General features: G+C 36.0%; 1 protein-coding gene across 1 annotated transcript; it reads left to right on the forward strand.

Moving 5' to 3' along the window:
* Positions 1-3,088: 3,088 nt before the first annotated feature.
* Positions 3,089-5,352, forward strand: LOC149851180 (uncharacterized). Its single transcript, XM_089999207.1, has one exon. It carries the CDS (start codon positions 3,245-3,247, stop codon positions 5,150-5,152), a length of 1,908 nt encoding a protein of 635 aa, XP_089855333.1. The 5' UTR covers positions 3,089-3,244; the 3' UTR covers positions 5,153-5,352.
* Positions 5,353-20,881: the final 15,529 nt, after the last annotated feature.

The raw sequence follows: 20,881 nt of genomic DNA on the forward strand, positions 1-20,881 counted from the left end.
GAAATCAAAGAAGAAGAAAATATTGTAAAAAGAGATGGTCGACAAATTCTCCTATGACACCCACTGATGATCGAACCAGTCGTTCGATTTATAGTTATCTCCACGAGGTAGAAATGAACTCGGAAAAGTTTTCTATCTAATACAAGGCAAGAATGAGAAGGCGGCCATGTGTTGTAACACAAGCTAAAAACAAAGGCGGAATGCGCAAATCTATAAACGGGGAGCGAGAGGACATTTTCGTCCAATGCATATCTATCTTACGAGAGGACATTTCCGTCAAAAGCATATCTACCTTTTTTATATGTTATTTTATTATAAAGTCATTGTGGACAACATTGTCATATGAATTATCATGGGTCCCAAGATATTCCTTCGTACACACCGAAACAGGCGGATTTGTGTTCTGGGTAGAACACACAACACCTTCTCAGTTTAAATAGTAATTCAACGGAAAATGATGTTTGAAATAGCAAGTCAATGGATCTTGGACGCATTACAGCGTGAACAAACCCTTTTTGAAATCCGTACAAATATTAGAAACCAATGGATTCAGAATGCGGTTTTAATAATTGAGAATTTATACAATTGATTTGCAACTCATTATATTTACTAAAACCAAAATGGAAACACAATTTTAATCATTCAAGGTTTAGTCAAATGAGAATTTGAAAGATATTTTTATACCAATTTTATCAAGATGGCCCCAAGAGCGAAACGTCAGGGAAAAAGTCTCATCTTGATCGCATCACGCCATCGTGTCATCGCAGTCTGAAACAACACCTGCCCATTAAATGGGTCAGTTTCGCAAAAAAACAGTAGGGGTGCAAAAGACAAAAACGAACAAAGACTGCTATAAGTAAGATAATTACTAAACTAAACAGGAGAAGCAAAACTCGCAAAGCTAACCATACATGTTGTCAAGTATTATAAGCAAAACTCAAATAAAGTAACTAAATCAGAAAGTAGTGAAGAACAATATGCTAAGATAAGCAAAATAAGCAATTATAACAATCCAACTTATTCTCACAGTAGAGAGAGTAACTAACTCAATCACGCAGTCAAGCAGAGTAACTGAGTAAGATAAACATTCATAGCAGAGCTCACAATGCATGCAATTACCAATAAATTCTTTATCTCCACAGGCAAGTCACTAAATACAGAGAGTGGCCGAGTACAGTAACAATCAAACCATCAAAAGTGTACAATTAACTGAAGTCTGAGCAAGTTATTTTTAGTTATGATAATTAGCTGGACTTGTGGGTACGCACATGACACTAAACATAGAAACAATTGTGACCATCCTCGGGGTTTATTATGTTATGTGTTTTATGATACCTCGGGTGACTGACTGAGTTCACTCCTAAGGGGACGACCAGTGGCCAAGAGAGTAAATCCCCAAAGACGTGTGAGTGGCCCATGGATGCATCCAACTGTAAGCTATCTTTTGTAGCCTATTTCTCCTAACTTCGATGACTGAGGAAGCTGAGTCTTTTGCCCGTAACTGTCATCAATGACCTATCTATCGAAATTTTGTACCATCCATCATCTCTTTTAATGAACCGTGGGAGGCAAATGGGCACGATGGGGGTTTCTTAACTGCCGTCCCATCCTATATTCTCAGGTCTGTTAGACCCATACGAGCATCTTGCCTGTAAAGACGCATAGTAACCATTATGTGAACTTTAATCAATTGTGCTCATTGCATACCATGAGGTTCATCAACCTCTCGTGCTACTCATCGTAGTACAATCTGGTGTCACTGTCAAAAAAGTCGTAACTACGATGGTAGACAAAGGGTTGCTCAAAGGCACCCCCAACATGAAACGAGTAAGTCCAAACAAGTATGTAATCTTGAGAAGTCCAGAATCCCCCGTAGGGCGATATTTCCTCGAGATCTGAATGTTGATACCCAATTTTGCATCTTGTCGAAGATAGCAAAATTGGTACTTGTGGTTGGGCACTTTGCCCGGTTTGCCCAGACAGAAATGCAAAAGGGCAAAACGTCGCATTATCTTTTGGAACACATTTTACCGCCCGACATTCTTTTTTTTTAGAAAGGACATTTTGCCACAATTTTGAATTGCTGCTAATGTCATTTTTTCTGCCTAGAGATTTAGCGACGATCAGGACTGCCTCTAAAATTTTGAAGCATGCAAAAAAACAATGATGAATCGTCAGTATGATTGCGCACACGATCAACGCTAACAGTTCGTCCATCGTATGCGTTTGAAGATACTGGTTACTCATATATATATATATATATATATATATATATATATATATATATATATATATATATATATATGGGTAATTGCTAAACTGCGTTCTAAATGGGGTTTTGGGGTTTCTCCGTTTCTTTTTATGCAGTTCTGGCCCCATAAATGTGTTTGGCAGGATCGATTTACTAAGAAACCACAATTGATTTTCAATGAGTTGGAATCAAACTCTTCAAAGATATGATCCCTCTAAAATCAAGTACATAGATCAGAATTTAAAAATAAAATGAAAAAAAGCCGGAAAAACCCATTTAGAATGCTATTTAGCACCAAATTGGTTTATATATAATGATAACGTTTCTCGTTTTACTTGAACTTTAAGAAGCCTACCTTCCCGTTTCACATAAACTTTAGAAAGTTTCCTTTCGGGTTTTAGTTCTTCAACACCTTTTTTGGTTTCCGTTTCCTTTCCTGGCAATGTTGAAGTGAACCAATTCAAAAGGATTTGATCCAAAGGCCGATTTTTTGAATGACCGATTCTAACAATAATCGTTAACAAAGTGAGAATGAACGTGGAAAGCATGAAAGGGTTAGCAAGTAAATTAAGAAACCCCTAAACAGAATGAAACATCAAGTGTGTTGAGGAAGCATAAGGATAAGTCAACAGTTACAGACCGTAAGTAGTGCACACATATATTAAAAAGACAAATTCGAGACCAAGAAAGTCCGTTTTAATATTGAAAAAGGTAAGCTTCTTATTTTCTAAGATGAAGCCTCTGATAAGTGTGGTTGCGTTTAACGGCAAGAAAGATATTTTTGTCATATAACCGTGGTCGATCAACCACTCTGCAAACATTGTCATACATCAAGGAGTGGCATTTACGTAAAATTCGGCCAAAAAAAAGGAGCGCTTGAGCGCACGAAGCGCAACTGCGAAAACCCTAACCCTCAAACGATCGCTTCCTCTCTCTCTCTGAGCAGCCGAGTCGCCCCCAGCTGCAACTCCGTCTCGGCCGAGCGAATCAACCATGGACGCCACCGATACGGGGCGGCGGGGCGCGGCGTTCGCGAAGCAGCTCGCCTCCTGCGACGGGGCGACCCGGAACAAGGCGGTGCGGCTCCTCCGCTCGTGGCTCGACTCGCAAGAGGATGTCTCGGAGGAGGAGATGAAGCGTATCTGGAAGGGCCTCTTCTACTGCTTCTGGCACGCTGACAAGCAGGCGTTCCAGATCGAGCTCGCCGACCGCCTCGCCTCCGTCGTCCCAGCCCTCGGCCTCCCGCTCGCCGCCCGCTACTTCGAGGGCTTCGTCGTCACGATCCGCCGCGAGTGGAGTGGGATTGATTTCCTCCGCCTCGACAAGTTCTACATGCTGGTCCGCCGGTTCTTGCGCGGCCTCTTCGGCCTCCTGAAGAGGAACCGGTGGGATCCGGAGGTTTTGGGGCGTTTGATGGGGGCCTTGGTGCAGAAATCGCTGCTTTCGGACGACGATTACGCGGCGCAGGGTGTCAATTACCAGATCGCGGGGGTTTTCCTGCAGGAACTGAAGGGGTTCTTGCCGCTGGAGGAGGAGGTGGCAGAGGATTTGCTGCGGCCTTTCGTTCGGGTCGCGGGGAGGTCGCCCGATAGGGTTTTGGTGAAGAAGATCAGATCGGGGGTTTTCGATTGCTTGTTGGACAGCGCGACGAGCCTTTTGAAGGCGAAACAGGGCGGAGAAGGGGTTGATGGTGCGGGTGTTGGCGAGGAGGTGGAGAAATTCGGGGCGATCGGATTGAAGTTAGGGCTCTCGAAGTGGCTTCTGGAGTCGGCGAAATCGGAAGAAACCCTTCAGAGCAATCGGAAGGAGTTGTTCGATCTGCATGAAGCGTTTGCGAAGTTGGAGAAGGCAGCGGAGGGTTTGGAATTTGAGATTGAGGCCCCACCTGCTAAGAAGGCGAAGGTTTGTGAGAGCGACTTGGGGATGTGCGAAATTGGTGGCGAAGATAGATTGGAAAACAATCATGATGGTGATTCCGTTAGGGAAAATCAGGATCCTGAGGTGACGGCATTGGCCAATTCTTCCAGTATTGCGTCTGAAACAATTCAGGAGACATTGGAAAACACTGAGAAATCGAGCAAGAAGTCTAAGAAGGTGAAGAAGTCGAAATCTTCAGACCAGAAGGGGAAGAAGTCGAGCAAAACACCCAAGCTTCCTGCTGGTGCTGCTGATTCAGAAGAGATTGCTGCCGAGGAGACTAAAGATTCATCGGGGTTAATTTCAAATGGTGTGGGTGATTCAGATGGTGAAAACCTGAGCTCGGAACCAGGTGAAGATGGCGAAGGGGTTTGTCATACCGTACAATTCGATGAAACTGTGATATCCAATCTGCAGAAGCAGTTTGAGAAAGTAGCGGCCGAAGTTGGGAGAAGTCTGGACGATTCAACTGTGCCAGCTACACCCAATTCACCGGCGAACACCATTTCAAAAAAGAGAAAGAGAACTAAAGGTGTTAATGGCGTGCTGGTGCAGAGTACGAATTTGGATGAGCAGGGAAACTTGTCAAGCTCACCCGATTCATTGGTAGGCACTGTGTCAAAGAAGAGGAAGAGAACAAAGAGTGGTAGCGAGGATGTCAACCATAGCCCGGTTTCACTGGGAATTAACACGAGTGTCACTGAGAAGAGTGGGGAGAAAAGCACAAAGAAAGTGAGATTTTCTATGAAGAATAACTTGGTTTGGAAGCCACACAGTCCCTTGCCTCCGCAAAGCTTGCGGTTGCCTCCATCAGCTACGCCGAGAGGCAGTGCTCTCAAGAAAGGGATACCTCCTGGACCAATTCGTGTAATAAAGGAGTCTCCCAAGTCTAAGAAAATGAAGCAGAGGACGAGTTCGGTCAAGAAGAGTAGGAAAGTGCCAAAGAGTGTTTCATCGACAGTCAAACGAATATGGAAATTATAGAGAAACTTCCATGATAATTGTTCCAAGTGATATAGCACTTGAGAGTTCTTTTCCGCCAAATGTATCTTTCTCCTGTTAGAGGGTTTAGCTGTTTAACTATTGTTTTCCTTTTTTTTCCTTGATTTGCATTGCATGTGGTATGGGAATGACTGATGCTGTTTCTATAGTTACGGTAGACTTGAAATGATGCTTGTGATTCAGATGGATTCCTTGTTGATTATTCTTTTAACATGTGCAATCATTTGGATTTCCCTTAATATCATCAATTTATAGTTTGCAGTTTTTGCTTTTAATTCACAGTATTAGTATTATCCATTGAGCCATTGGCTTCTGCTATTGAGTTCTATTTTTTTCTGATTTGGCGGGAGAACTCCCTATTATCATATGAAGTTGTGCCCTAATATTTTAGCTCATTATAGTTATGGAAAAGCTGTTCTTAATTTTGTTCTTTAGATATGCTGTGCAATCTATTTAGGCTTTTTTTTCTGTTCTTTGATTGCAAAATCAAAGAAGCTTGGTTCAAGGAACTCAGACGTTTCTGAATCAAATATTAGTGGCAGTTTTATCAATGGAGCTTCAGAACATAGTTTAAAGGGCCACTTGTTAGGGTCCATTGCAACATCATGATATTTCTTGTTTATATTCATTGTGCATAAACTCTTTGGCAACAGAAGCTGTCATTTGGTATAAGCATTAATATCCCATGTTTATGGGTGGTGGGTCTCATTCAATATTTTGAAGCCGGTCACCTTTCAACAAGTCTAGAGTTTTCAAAAATCAAAATTTTGAACAATGGCAGAAGTACCACAAAACATGACAGAGCCAAAGTTGTTTTCCCGGTCGTCTTTATGTATACTATCTCCATGTGGCTCGTAGTCTTCAGGCTATGGCGTCCCTTTTGCAAATTTGTCAAGAAGCGGCTATCTCATTCAGAAGTGAAGAATCAGTATCTCAATTACAATTCAAACACAAGTTATGCAAGAGTTCTGTAGCAAGTTTTGCTTAGTTCCATCAGTCTCTCATTGGTTGTGACCATGTGCTGTGGCTGAATGATTCTTGTTCTACGTGCAATAAGAAAAATCCCAACATGGCGAATGTTTTGACTGTCAAAGTTTTGGAGAAGCTACTAGAGTTACGACTTGTGAATGTAAGATTTATTCCTTCGGATCAATGCACACGATCTTCGTGCAGGAGTTTGGATCAGCATGAAAAAAAAGCACCAAGGTTTGCAATTTTAAGTAGTAAAACTACATGCAGGTTATACTACTGGAATGATTTTAAGCCATCGTCTTACAGTGTTTGTGGGAGCATCATTAGAAATACCAAGGTTGGCAGTTTTAAATTAGGAAAATATATAGTGTGCATAGCGAGTGGGAGTGAGCTGATGGTAATTTATATAGCTCGATGGCCTAGTTGTACTCTCATTGCATGATTATCTACATGTATTGGTAGTGTGGACAGTCTTTTTTCCTCGAAGGGTAGGGTTGCCCTAATTCCCTTTAGGCCTATAAATAACTTTCCTACCCAGAGGAAAAAAGGAGAAAAAAAAAGAAGAGGCAATTTTGTGAATTTTTTATTTTTTTCTTTTCCTTTTTCAATTAACTTAATTAAGGTTTATTTTGATTTTCTTAATTTTAAACTAACTAAAGCCTTAAAAGAAACTCTAATGTGGCACCTCCTAGGTGGCCCCACATTGGATTTTAAAAGCAATTAAAAAGGTTTTTAAAAGGAGATTTTTAAAATAAAGTTAAAAACAAAGGAATAAAAGGTGAAAAATAAAGTTTTAAAACAAGACTAATGTGAAAGTGATGATTCAAAAGTGACGCCACTTAGGTGGGTCTTTTGGATCTAAGATCCATTTTGAAATTTGAGTTTGATTCAAATCAAAAATTCGATCTGGATCCAGATCTGATATATTGAAAAATATATTTTTCTGATAACATTTCAAAATATCCAATGTAAAATACTAGGTTTTGGATTTAAAAGATCTATTTTGAACCCAAGTTTGAAATCAGATAGTTTGAATTCAGATATGAATCCAAAGTTTAGAAATGATAAATGGATCTGGATCTCGGATCATGAGTCGAAATCCATGTTTAAAAATAATGAAGGAATCCTGGATTGAGGATAAAAACACTTAAAAATGGATCCCGGATGATGAAAAGAATAAACTGGATCCTAGATATGAAGATAAAACTGAAAGTTGGATTTGGATCAAGATAGAACTGGATCCTAGATCCTAGCAATTGAGGGATGGATCCGAAAATGATTGATTGGATCCTGGATATCTAATGAGAAAATCCAGGTTCATAAAGTAAATTGAATTTTGGCCATGAATAACAAGATGAATTGGACAAAAGGTCCAGGTCCAGAATAAAAAATGGATATTGGACAACATTTGGGGTCTAAAATTGAAGTGGATCTAAGATCCATTTTGAAATTTGGGATTTAGAATGAAATCCAAATCGAAGTTTTAAATTGGATCTAGATTGTTTTTCAAAAAGGCTTTTCAAAACATTGGATTTGAATTTTAAATGCATTGATTGATTTTGAAGTTGGATAAAAATTTGATTTTGATCTAGGATCAAAATTGGATTTTAATGATGGGGCGACTCCCGAATGATGGTCGGGCACCTAATATAGACAATAGAATGGATTAATTGAAAAATGTGGGCCTAAGATTAGAAATTGAATATTGGATATTGGATCCAGTGTTTGATCGAGCCCAAAATGAAATTAGATCTCAGATATAGATAAAATATCAGATAAAAGAATTGATCCCAGCTTGAAAATTGACAGAATTGTTGTTCTGAATAAAATGACCAAGAATTTTTTTTTTGCCCTGCAGGGTGTAGAGCGACACGGTACTGGACTAGTTTGAATTGAATGAAACTGAATTGAAGGTCAGTTATACTGAGATGAACTAAAACTAGAGCTAAAACACTAGCTGGGCTGACTGAAGTTAGCTCAATTTTGGCTGAAATGAGCTGAAATGAAGGTCTAAGAATGTGAGAAATGACTTTAAACTAAAACTGAACCATTCAAACTTCTAATGAGCTCAAATTGGATATATGAGAATAAGATCTACTGAAATTTGACTGACTTGAAGACAATTGGCTAAAATTCAAGCTAAAAATGAGCTCATTTTGTCTGAAATGAACTAAATTTAGCTGAAATAAAATGACACTACTCATCGTGAGCTCAGAGGAGCTAGAAATGATTGACATTCTAACTCTTCTGAACTTAAGATGAGCTTGGCTGAGTCTAACTGACAAGGGTTTAGGGTGACCTAGGGGTAAAATAATAATTTTGTTAACGAAATGAAGGTAAAATGGCCTCTAAACTGGGGTAGACCTAGGGCTGAGGCACCTACATTGTACTATAGGGGTGTTGGCATCTGTGAAAGAAGGGTGTCTGGAATGGACCTGGAAAATCCGAAATGAACTTGAAAAATTTGAGGTATTTACAGTTGTCCCTCTTTACTGCTAAGCCGGTTGAAAGCCGAGCTTAGTGGCAAAAAAAAATACCAAATTTCAAAAAAAAAATGCCTCAGTAAGAAAATCTGAATCAAGTATGGAAGAATTGATTTTGAATGACCTTCATGAAATGAGGTTCAGGTTTAACACCTTATCCTGAATGGCAAAGAAAAATTCACCTCATTGAATGAGCCTCAGGTTTAACCCTTACCTGAATGAGGGAAAGTGCACCTCATAAAATGAGGCTCAGGTTTAACCCTTACCTGAATGAGAGGCTTGAATGAAGTTCTCGAGAAAAAAGATTGAGAAAAACTATGATGGAACCTCCGAATTTTACACAAAGAATCCAAAAGGGATTGTAAACGGTAAAAAAAAATAGGGGTATCAAAAGCTTTGAAAAGGGATTGAAAATAGGGCGTCTCATGACTGAGATAAAGAAATAGCTTTTAAAAATGACCTTTTACGCAAAAGCAGGTTCGACCTACCTAAAAATAAACTGTCTATAGCGAAACAATGAGAAAAGCAGAGAAGTGTGCAGATCTGAGAGCCTAAGCGCTTAAATAAAAAAGAAGGGAAGGACCTTGAAAATCCAGGTTATCAAGTTCTAGAGGGATAAACAACGTCAGGATATGTCAAAAGGACATCAAGCTTTCGCTTCTGTGAGGATAACTAGAAAATATTACCAATAAGATAAAAATTGTAGTTGATCCAAAAATGTTAGAAATGTATAGATATGTGCGAAAGATATTTCTTTTTTTTTTATCTAGAGTATTACCTCCAATTGAGTTAATTCCATAAAATCAAGAATCAAATTCAAATTTGTTGTTGTTGGGTTTCTTCAAGGAGACTATCAATTTCCTTCATATGAAAAGAGAAGAATTCGTTCTCATTTTCATAAAAGCAAGTGAACCCCTGGGAGATTCAAATACAAGGCCTCTCGGTTATATATTCTTGGTTATGATAGTGTGACTTTACCATCCAGCTCTCATTTGAACCTAGTGTAATCACTCAAATACTGTGTTTTCAACATTATCGTGATCAAGTTTAATTAGGTTCTCTTTTCCTGTGTAGAGATAGGTGAAGCTGTATTTCAGTTCAAGGAGTGAGGACTACTATGTTCCTTTGAGCTTGTGCTCTTGTTAGCTTAGCAATTGAAAATTTCTCATCAATTGTGTTTTTTTGTCACCGTGCAGTACCCTCTTCCTTCAATTTAACAGGTTGTGCTTGAATTGATAAGATCAACCAATTCTACAGGGTTTGCTTACCTTGATGTTAATATGTTAATGTTAGTTATTTGGAGAATAGAGCTCTGGTTCATTGTCCATACCTATGCATTTGTAACCCACATTCTCTGCAAAGAAATGATGCCCGAATCCTATGTCAGGTTGCATAGGCGTATACATACAAATTAGAAAATTAATTGAAACTGTTCTTTATGTGAATATTGGCCCCACAACGAGTCACCTTTAAGTGTTGGTGGGAGGTATTTTGGTGGTATTGAAAATGGTGGGGCTCTCCTCTGAATCGTGGTTGATTTGTTGAAATTTTCTTTGTCTGATGATTACGTGCCAGTAAAGCTTTGATATCGTTCTATGTTTGCCATGTGGCTGTGTATTCCGCTTCTTCCACTTGTCTTATTCTTATAGGCCATTTCCTTCCACGTAGACATAGTTGGACGATATTAAGGATGGCAGTGGACCCGGGAAAAACAAAACCGGCCCCACCCCACCTTGCCCCATTTGAACAGGGAATGAAGGCCATGAAACGGGGATGGAGGCAGGGATAAAGGTTAAAAATCACTGGGATGGACTTACTCTTTCTCCCGCCTTGCCCCGTCCCGCCCCGCCTTGCCCTGTCCCTAATTCTTGTGAGGGATGACAATAGACCGACAGGACCCCACCCCACCTCGCCCCGTTTGGACCGGAGATGGAGGACATGAAACAGGGATGGAGCTTCGGATTTTGAGACAGGGCGGGGTGGACACCTTGTCCCCCACCCCCACCTGGGTCCACTGCCATCCCTAGACGATATGTGGTTGTTGCTGTTCTTTAACTTGGCTTTGGTGCTTGTGATTGCAAAACTGTGGTAACTCTAAGAAAGGTCCTTTTTTGGTTTTTTGTTTTGTTTTCTTACCTCTTGTGGATGGTATAGGCAGCGATTTCTAAAGCTGTCATGAATGTAGTTCCATCATGGTTGGTTCAAATATGATCAATTATTAGGGTTAGTTCTTGAGAAAAAAGTGGTACATGAAACTATAGTTACCAGAAAACAAAATGGATACGGGAAGCGATGTGTGAAGCTGAAGCCAGAAAAAGTAGTATGAAGCATGAAAGGGAATTTGTTTTGAAAGCGATTGTTTTGTAAGCTTTTGAGAAGCAAAAAAAGGAAACATGAAGGAATTGAGGGAGAAAAAAGGAGGAAGCGAAAAAATTAAATTACGAAGAGGAAGCGAAAGAGAAGCAAATGAAAAATGAAAAGGATGCGAGAGAGAAGCGATTTGGGAAGTGGGAAGTGCGCTTTCCTTCCCCATGCTTCCCACTTTGTAAGTGTGCTTCTCCCCACAATTAGAAAAGTTTGTATGTCAGAGACATGATTCTCTAATGCTCTTTTCGAGTTTCTTTTGGAGCAGTGGTGAGTGATCCCACAAATTCAATTACAGTGTTCTTAAGAATCGCTTCTAACATTATAATGTCCATAGTTATCAGCAAAATCTAGTAGTAGTTTAGGGAAGTGTCATGCAATTTCAACGCAGTCTGATGATAAATCGCAGAATGCTTATTGTGTTTTTTGGGAAACCAATCTTGTGCTCTGAAACCATCCTTGCGTGTGTTATGGATAATATTTTGATATTATTTAGTAAATATTTATGTTTCTTAATAATATTTTAATAAAGATACATTTTCAAAGATGAATTGCCAAATGCTTATTGGTTGTTTTCTGGAAACCAATTTTGTCAGCTGAAACTTGAGAACGTACCAACAATTATCGTATCACTGATATTTTGAAATATCGTGCTTCTAGCGCAATATAATGCTTCATGTTCCTACTTAAACATAAATGGATCAACTTGATACTGAAACAGCTGCATTTGAATCATAGCAATAAACATCGCCAATATTTTGAATATCGCGTTTTGGATGTGATATTTTCAAACAATTGCCTGTTCTGAAAACATCAATTGTAATGCATTAAATATGATTTTTTTATTATTTAGATGTCTACAGTATTTTATATATATTTGACATTTTTGTATATACCATTATTTTCCTGAGATTTTTGAAAATGGGGCGAGAATTTTCTCAAAACAAGATTAGTGACTCTCTCTCTCTCTCTTTATATATATATATATATATATATATATATATATATATATATATATATATATATATATATAGGGAAACTCAAATATGTAAACTGGTATGAACCATGATTTTAGTAGTTTTTTTTTGCAAATCTAACCGTTCACTGGTCCATTTGCTTGGAATCAACTATTGGATCATTGTAATCTGTTCAAGAAATATGATTTTTTATACTTGCATATTTATGAAAATTTTGAGCCATTGATTTTCAAGCCTTAAAAGATATGCTTCAAGAGCCTGTTTCTATAAAACAATGCATGTAGATCACATCTGTACGTTAAAATTTTAGAAAAAAAAAACCTATGAAAATCTTGCTTCATACCAGATTTACATATATAACCAATATCATCAAATGAGTTACTCATCGAACAAAGGTCGGACCACTGATTACGAGTTGATCAGAGGTGGATAGCATCTTTTTATAAAGGCACATTCCATGACTGCCACTAATGTGTCTCTTTTGCTTAAAATCGATGTGCCTTGAGTACTTGATGCATTATTTGACAGATCGTTGTTGTTGTTCGATGATACAGGTTTTTCATATATATATATATATATATATATAATGTTTGAAGCATGTCCACGTATCATGCCCTTAAACATGCAGGTTATATGTTGATCAAATCAGACTCCACATATGTGATCTACATTATTCATTGCAAAGATCAACATTTAAATAGCCAAAATCCAACTGTGCAAGATTTTTTGATGATAAAAAAATCAAATGGTTGACAAAACACAATTTTTTTTGTAATTTAAAAAATCATATTTTTTTTGTTGAGACAAAATATTATCCAAGAGTTGATTTTTTTGCTAAATCATCTCGGGAGTCACATTTGATCAAAACAATTTACATCGTAAGATTTAGACATACGGAAATGAGTGGGACCCAACTGTACTATGTAGCCCATTCTTATGACGGAGGGGAATGATGCATGTGCGTGTCCGTGCTCACGTAAGAGCGGATCTATGTTTTCTACAGGATTTTGCTCTTTGACTGTGTTTTTCTTTTCGGATAATGGGAGAAAACCGCCACGCTAGCTTGCAAGCTAATTGGTTTTAAAACCCTAAGTTCTCCTTCCTCACCCTGTTTTTGCAGCAAAGAGTGTGCACTTGTGGGTTTTGAACTCATGACGTCCCAGCAGATTGGTGACGTTCATGGGTTGCCCTACTAGATAAATGGATCGCTTGTAAGCTCTTCTTGAGAATTATTGCAGAGATCGGATGATATTTCTCAAGATTATAGCACGTACAAAGAGTTGAAACAACTGTACACAATAAATATCAGGCCATTCTCTAGATAAACTCATGATATGTGGGCCAAAGAGAGAGAGATGGGTGGACCTGAGTCTGATCCATGGTTGGACAGAAACCATATTTTACAATTTACTGGTTTTAAAAACATTGAAACCAGTTTAAAAAATACTAAGAAATTCATTTCTAAGTGCATATGAAACTTGCTCCTAAGAATACAGAAAACCAGTAACAAACTTGGTTTCATCAAGGATGGTAACAATAATTGTGTCATTCTCAAGCAAGGTAAGACATGAGAAAATATGACCTCTACAACCTTCTCTTACACCTTTCTTCCGTGTCAGGATTTAGTTTACTTCTATTGAAACCCTCAGCAGGTTTTTCTCACTTTCATGGAGGATGCCACAAGCTGTTTCTTTTTCTTTAATCTAAATATGATTTTTATACTTTATTTTTATTTCACGATTGAGATTTGAAAAGACATGCTAGAAATGGAAGTCATACTTGCATGTACTTTTCATAGATTGAGTTGTTATATGTTTTTTTCTTTATTTAGATATTGTTTTTAAATATATTGCTTTTACTTGAATAATAACTGTCGGAGGTATGCCTAACTCCAGCTTGCCTTTCAAAAAAGTGTTTTGCTTTTACATCTTGCATAAGACATTGGCCAGCTATAGCTATACATGGTGAAATTAGGTGATATCGTGATTTTTAGTGTGCTTTTGCTTTTCTTAGCATTTCTTTTATTGCAATACCTATGATAGAGACCTTATAATGCTTTAATTTTTTAAATAAAAAATTATAAGATTTTTTTTAAATTTTTTTTACACGATTTTTTTTAAGAACACAACAAAAACTCATTTTAGATTCGGTTCAAACCTTGGGCGAGTTATAGTTACCAACACACACTTGAAAGACTAGAATAACTAAATTAAATTATTAATTAAATTATAATAAATCAAATACGAGTCTTTCAAACATTAGAGTTTGCAAGACTAAAGAAAAATAATATAGTAAATAAAATCATTTAGTCATTCTAACATGCCTAAAAGAACGTGACCCTCTTGATGCCCCGATCCTCCTGTTATCGCCCTATAGCTTATTTGTTACTTAAAATATTTAAAATATAAGGGTGTTAACCACAGCTCCAGTAGGAAACCACCTTACGCACAGGCATGAAAAGAATACAAATTCATAAAATATACATCTTTTCAAATACACTTAATCATAGCATGTCATAGCATATAAACCCAACATAGTTAATGATTACAATACTAATAATTTAATCATGCAATATTTTGTAATAATTTAATCTTACCATAAAGTGATGTACCTGCATAATCATTAGTCAATAAACAATAATCAACGGGTTCACGTATGCCAACATATGCAAAAACTAGAAATTTCACAAGACATGCATAAAAGTTTATGCCAACATTCAATGAACCATTTAACCACTGGTGAACCTGATCTAATGCATTATTTTTTTCTTAAAAGGTACACACTCAGGACCTAATCTTGACTCAACAATCAGATGGGGATTTATTATTTTATGTATTTTAATTAACCCATCGATTCGAAGAGTCAGACCAAACATTCATTGAAGCTGTCTTTAACTGAGAGAGAAACTTACAGTGGTCCATGAAATCGATTCCAACTCTGTAGAGCGTGACTATCTATCTAGAATAAATTGATAGCCCCAGCCCCCTACACTGATGACTGGGAGCCCAAGAGGTGTCAATGCCGTCAAAACATGTCAGTCGACGAGTGTACCTCCTACCCGCTTCAAGGTAGGCCATTAGAACAAATAAACTATTATGTGTTATTTATATTGGGTCCAACTACAACAATCAGTGCAATCAACACCAGACTCAATAGCCCCAAGCTCCACTATGAGCAGCTCAATAAACCACGACCTCACAAGGCATGAACCCACACCTCCTACAGTCACTGAGTTGTCCTAACATAGCTCATTTGAACTCAACTCATGTACGTACTATACTTAAAGAGCACCCAAGAGTATCTCAAGGTACATAGTCTCATTAAGGAGTACCCAAAAGTATCTCAAGGTACGTACTCACATTAAAGAATACCCAAGAGTATCTCAAGGTATGTACTCACAATAAGGAGTATCAAAGAGTTCATTTAAAGTGTGTGTGTATATGAGCATATTTATTAAAGCCAATCCAGGTATTCATAAGCATCCCATGAGTTCTACCGAACCTAACTTGCATTTGAGCCCCATGTATGCATGCTTCACATGTCTTACAATATATCACATGCCAAATATCACACTGCATGATGCATGAGACTTATTTCAATTTAGCATGAACCATAAATTTCATAGAATAACACATGCATGTTCATGTATACCATTTGATCTAATTATCATGCTTAATTCTCATGTTTAATATGCAGTCTCATATGCTATCATGCCCAAATAATTCACATGCCTACATACAATATATTCATGACATATTCCATATTAACATATGCATGATTAACATCTTATATCAAAATCAAGCATATAATTTTAGAAGCATAATTTCATAAGTCAAGATATCATCTAAAATCAAGAACTATATAATATCAAATTTTACATGTTATTAACAGGTCTGACAGACTATAAAAACTAATAGATATAACTTTATAAAAATTCACCATCATGTCAAAGGATATTAACTTTCGATTTCAAGTGGTAGATCTAAAAAAATTAATTTTTTTTCCCGTGAAAATTCATGAACCCGAAACTATTTTTTCTATCCATGACAGAACCTGCTAGAATCTTGCTTCCCAAGCATAAACATGGAATATCAAGTTTTTATCATGCATCAACCCATGAAAAATATCTAAACATCATCTACAGTCATAAAGAGACATCAAATGATCATAATATATGCTTTGAAATCTAAACTATCAAACAAAACATGATTTTTGCACAAAATAACTAGTTTAAGATGCTAGCATGCGAAAACACCATGGAACACATAAAATAAATTTGCAGAGATATGATTCATAATGTAAACACATGCAAGAAAGAAAATATGCATACATTCATGATGGAAACAAAGATTTAACTATTTTAAAATTATGTAAAAACACAAAACTATGCATTTCGGGTTACCCGATTTCCCAGTCCAGCCGTCTGGGCAAAGATTTACCAAAAATGATTTTGTAAATCTGTTTTAAAGCATAATAATAAATTAAAAATACTTTCAAAACCATTTTTAAACTTATTCCAGATCTGATCCCCCATGAATCAGCTCGTAGAATCGGCAAGACGCATGATTTATGTGTTTGCATTCGATCTATGCTTGTTATCATTCCAAAATTTTACTTTTGCAAGTCAAACTGACCTTTGAAAAAGATTTTGAAAATAACTCACCTCCGTTTTAAAATGCAGGATAATTCCGAAGAATGAGACTCGCCTGTCGGTATGAGGTTCAACCGTTCCTGGCACCATAACCAGGGGTAATTGAAACAAGGATCAATCTGGTGCTTTGCTTTGCTCAACTTATCTAAATCGATGTTGTATTCCTAAATGCATAAAGAATCAGGCATGTGCTATGAATTTTTGAAAATACAGATTTGAAAACATGATGTTTGCTTGGAATAATTGGAAATACTTAGAAAAAGGAACACTTTGAAAATCGTGAATCACATTTGGAAAACATTTCTGAAGAAAAGGAAAGTCGTTTTCTATGGAATTTCAAATAACTTTGAAAAAAAAAACTTGATTTCTTTGAATTCGAACTTTGAAGTAAAGAATCTAACTTAGAAAATCGTGGATTGAATTTGAGAAAGTACTTGAAAAATCCTTGAAAGAACCAAGGGTTTTGAGAAAGTCAATTTCTGAGGAAAATCTAGCAATTTTGAGAAAAATCAGTTTCTTTGAAATGGAATTGGAAATTAGTCAAAAGAAGGGGCGTGTAGCTCTGTGAGACTTTTATTTTCATGATGCAATCTAAACCTAAATGATGTATAAATATGATTTTGAGAAAAGATTTCTGAAGATTTTTGAGAAAATTGTTTGGAAAAGAGAGTTTATGTGCCTTATAGAACTTTAGTGAAGTAAATTCGCCTCATATCCCAGACTATGGCCATAGATATGGATTGAATATATCTCATTTGATTCTAAAAGGAGAAAAACATTTATAAAATATTGAAATATGCAATGATTTTTGAAGATAGCCTAAGAGTGTAGGCTGATTGTGGCTTAAAAAAAGATGATAAATATGAATTTTGTTCATATTCTGACTATGGCCATAAATACAAACTCAATCGAGTTTACCAACTCCCTAGAAGCTAGTTCATGTGCCATTTGTGTAGACCATTGTGAGTTTGAATATGCATGAATCATCATCCATCACACATTAACATTATTGAAGAATAAAATTATATGCAATGCAATCATATTCTAAGCAGGAAAAGTAAATTTTGATTCCAAATTTACAATTATAATTAGCATAAAAGGAAAAAGAAATAAAATAAAATACATTCTTGAATGTACCTGCAAAACTAGAAAACTTGTTAGTGAAGATATGCTGGCTTTTCTGGATTTATCCAGTAATATATGAAAATTATTGGATAAATTTAGATATAAGCCTTTTTCCATGTTTCTTTGAGATAAATATAATAAAATATAATATAAAATTAAATAAATAATAAAGATAAACAACTTTGAAATTTAAAATTTAGGGGAAAATGATAAAAATACCCCTCAAAACAAGACTATGGCCTCAAAATCTGGGTTTTTAGAAAATATTTTGGTAAAATTTTAGATTTAGGGTTAAAAAAGATTCAAATCAAGACCAAATTGGATATGTAGCATTCTATTATGATTATAAACATAAACAAACCCTAAAAAATATAAACTTGTTACAAAAAAATCAAAATATCACAAAATCATGATTTTTGCCAATGTTTCGCTCAAACCGAGACTCCGCGGGCACCCTATTTTTTGCAATTTAATTAAGCCTCAAACGAATTCCAAAATTAATAAAAAATAACACATGCACTTCTGATAACCCTAAAATTAAACTGAAATAAAAAAAATCTATTTTTGACATTACTTTAATACAAAAATTGAATAAAACCCTAAAATATACAATTTTGCTTGTGGGCACGTACCTGTCACAGTGTCAGACCCAAATTAGGTATCAAATCCCCATGTAAATTCATAAAAACTTATAAAGAGATACTAGACATAAAAACAAAAATTTTCCTTTTTACGAATCTAAAAAATCATCTTCGGTTAGGGAGATATTGTTCCGACAATATATAATCAATTATAACAAATATATAACGAGTTAAAATACATGCATCCGGTTTTGGATACATGGAAATATAGCAAATCACATTAAAAAATTATAAAATTTTAGCAGTGAACAACTGACACACAGATAAAGATTTTCTTTTTTACACATCATCCATCGGATCTCCGGTTAGGTTGATACAATCAACACAAGTTAATCTAGGGTTTAAACAAGGTATAACAAGCTCTGAGAAACCGATTCTACTTTCTGATAGAGGAAAAATAGTAAACAGATGCATAAAAATATAAAAAATTTACAGTAAATACTAGACATCAATATGAATCCACTGCAATATACGTATTATCGATCAAATCTTGGATAACAGAAATATCGCCTCTGCAAGTTGCTCCCGAATCTTAATAGTGATTTCATAATTTGAAAAATAAGGTTCAGTTTTCTGTTTTTTTGATAGGGTTCCCAAAACCAAAATAATTTGATTTTTTTAAAGGGAGTCACTGACAAATCCTTGAGCCAACCCTGTAAAAATCAGTTTTTTTTATGAAGATTTACTAATGAAATAATACAATTTTTGAGTGCCTGGGGTTGAAATACATGGATATTTGATAAAACATCAAAAACCCTAATTTACGCATAAAAAATAATAAAAAAATAAGAAAATAACATAACAAAATTGAATTTGATGCTGGAATAAGTAAAATAAACATTAATACAGTGAAATAAGATAAATAAATCAAGGAAAGCATGGTTAAAACTTGATTTAGTCTTTGAAAGAGGGATTTGACCCATTTAACGGGCGAATCTCATCTTTTATTTGGCAAAAACATAAAAAATATTATTCTAAACTATTCTAATGGATTAAAAATGTGAAATAAACCATGGAGCAGCATTAGATCATGTTTTTTATTTCATTTTAGGGTTCTTGAGGGTGGATCATGCTTGAAATTCATAAACAAGGGGCGATAATGGTGAAATCCATGGTAAAAAGCATACAAAAAATTAATAAGACATGAAAGAAAGTATAAAATCTCACCTTGGATGGCTGCAGCTGCAAGGAAGGAAGGAAAGTTGCTGGAGAAGAGAGATAGAGAGAGAGCAAGAAATATTAAGGGGAAAATCCTTAGGGGTCGACACCCCCCCCTTTTGCCCCCCTTTTATAGATTTTCAAAATCCAATTTTAGAAAGAAAGAAACTTTCCTAATTGGTTTTTGGATAAACACATGGGGGGAGAGTTTTTGGAAGACTCCTAACCTAAATGGACTTTAACTAATCCCTAATTAAACCCTAGAGTGACCAAATGTGGCGCCACCTACTGTGGCCCACATTTGTTTTTTTTTTTAAACTTTGATTTTGAAAGCTTTAAAAACAAAGTTAAAAATCCAAGTGAGAATAGAAATTTTAAAATCAATTTTGAACATCCTAAACTTCTAACCTAGCTAGGACACTGACAAAACCCTAAATGATCTCTGACCTTTTCCAAATATGGCGCCACCCAGAGTGGACCCCAGTTGATTTTTCAAAAATATTTTTAAAACTCGAAAATGAAAGGTTTTCAAAAGAGGTTCATATTTGGAATGAAAATTGAAATTTTTTAAACCAAATAGAGTTCTGACTGGATCAAAACTCCTCCAGACATGGTGCCAACTGAGTGGGATCCACATCAGAGTTTTGAAAAAGTTGAAATAAAGACTGGAAATAGTTTTAAAATAGAGTTAAAATCGACAGATGAAATTCAGAGGTTTTGAAAATAGAGTCCTGAGCGGACTAAAACTCTAGACTAGAGACCTAAACCAACAAAAAGTCTAAAATTTAGGTTTTTAAAAACCAAACGAAGAGGTGTTTTGAAAGATTTTTTCAAAATTAGTAAAAATAAGAAAAAAAAATAGTTAGGGTTAGAGTCTTAACTCAACTGAAACTCTGAAACAGAGTCCTGAATCAACTAAAACTCTATAATAATTTTTGAAAAACAAGTAAAGGAGGTGAGAATGGAAGTAGAAACAACAATCAAAATGGAGTCCTAACAGGATTAGGACTCTAGGACAGAGTCTTGATCGGACTGAAACTCTAATTTTTTTTTAGTTTTTCTGACAATAATTGGGAGAGTTTTTTAGAAAACATGTGAAAATAAGATGAAATTTGAAATCAGGATTAGAGTCCTAATCCAACTGAAACTCGAAGACATAGTCCTAGTTCAATTGAAAACTCTAAAATTTTAGGTTTGTTTTCAAAAAACAAGTAAAATAAAGATAACAGATGAAATCATGGTAGAGTTCTGAACTGATTGGAACTCTGAGACAGAGTCCTGATTTGACTGAAACTCTAGAATTTTGCTTCTTTTGGAAAATAAATGAAAGGATTTTTGAA

This window comes from Nuphar pumila, chromosome 1, assembly GCF_984573655.1.
Source record: "Nuphar pumila chromosome 1, dmNupPumi1.hap1.1, whole genome shotgun sequence".
Lineage (NCBI taxonomy): Eukaryota > Viridiplantae > Streptophyta > Magnoliopsida > Nymphaeales > Nymphaeaceae > Nuphar > Nuphar pumila.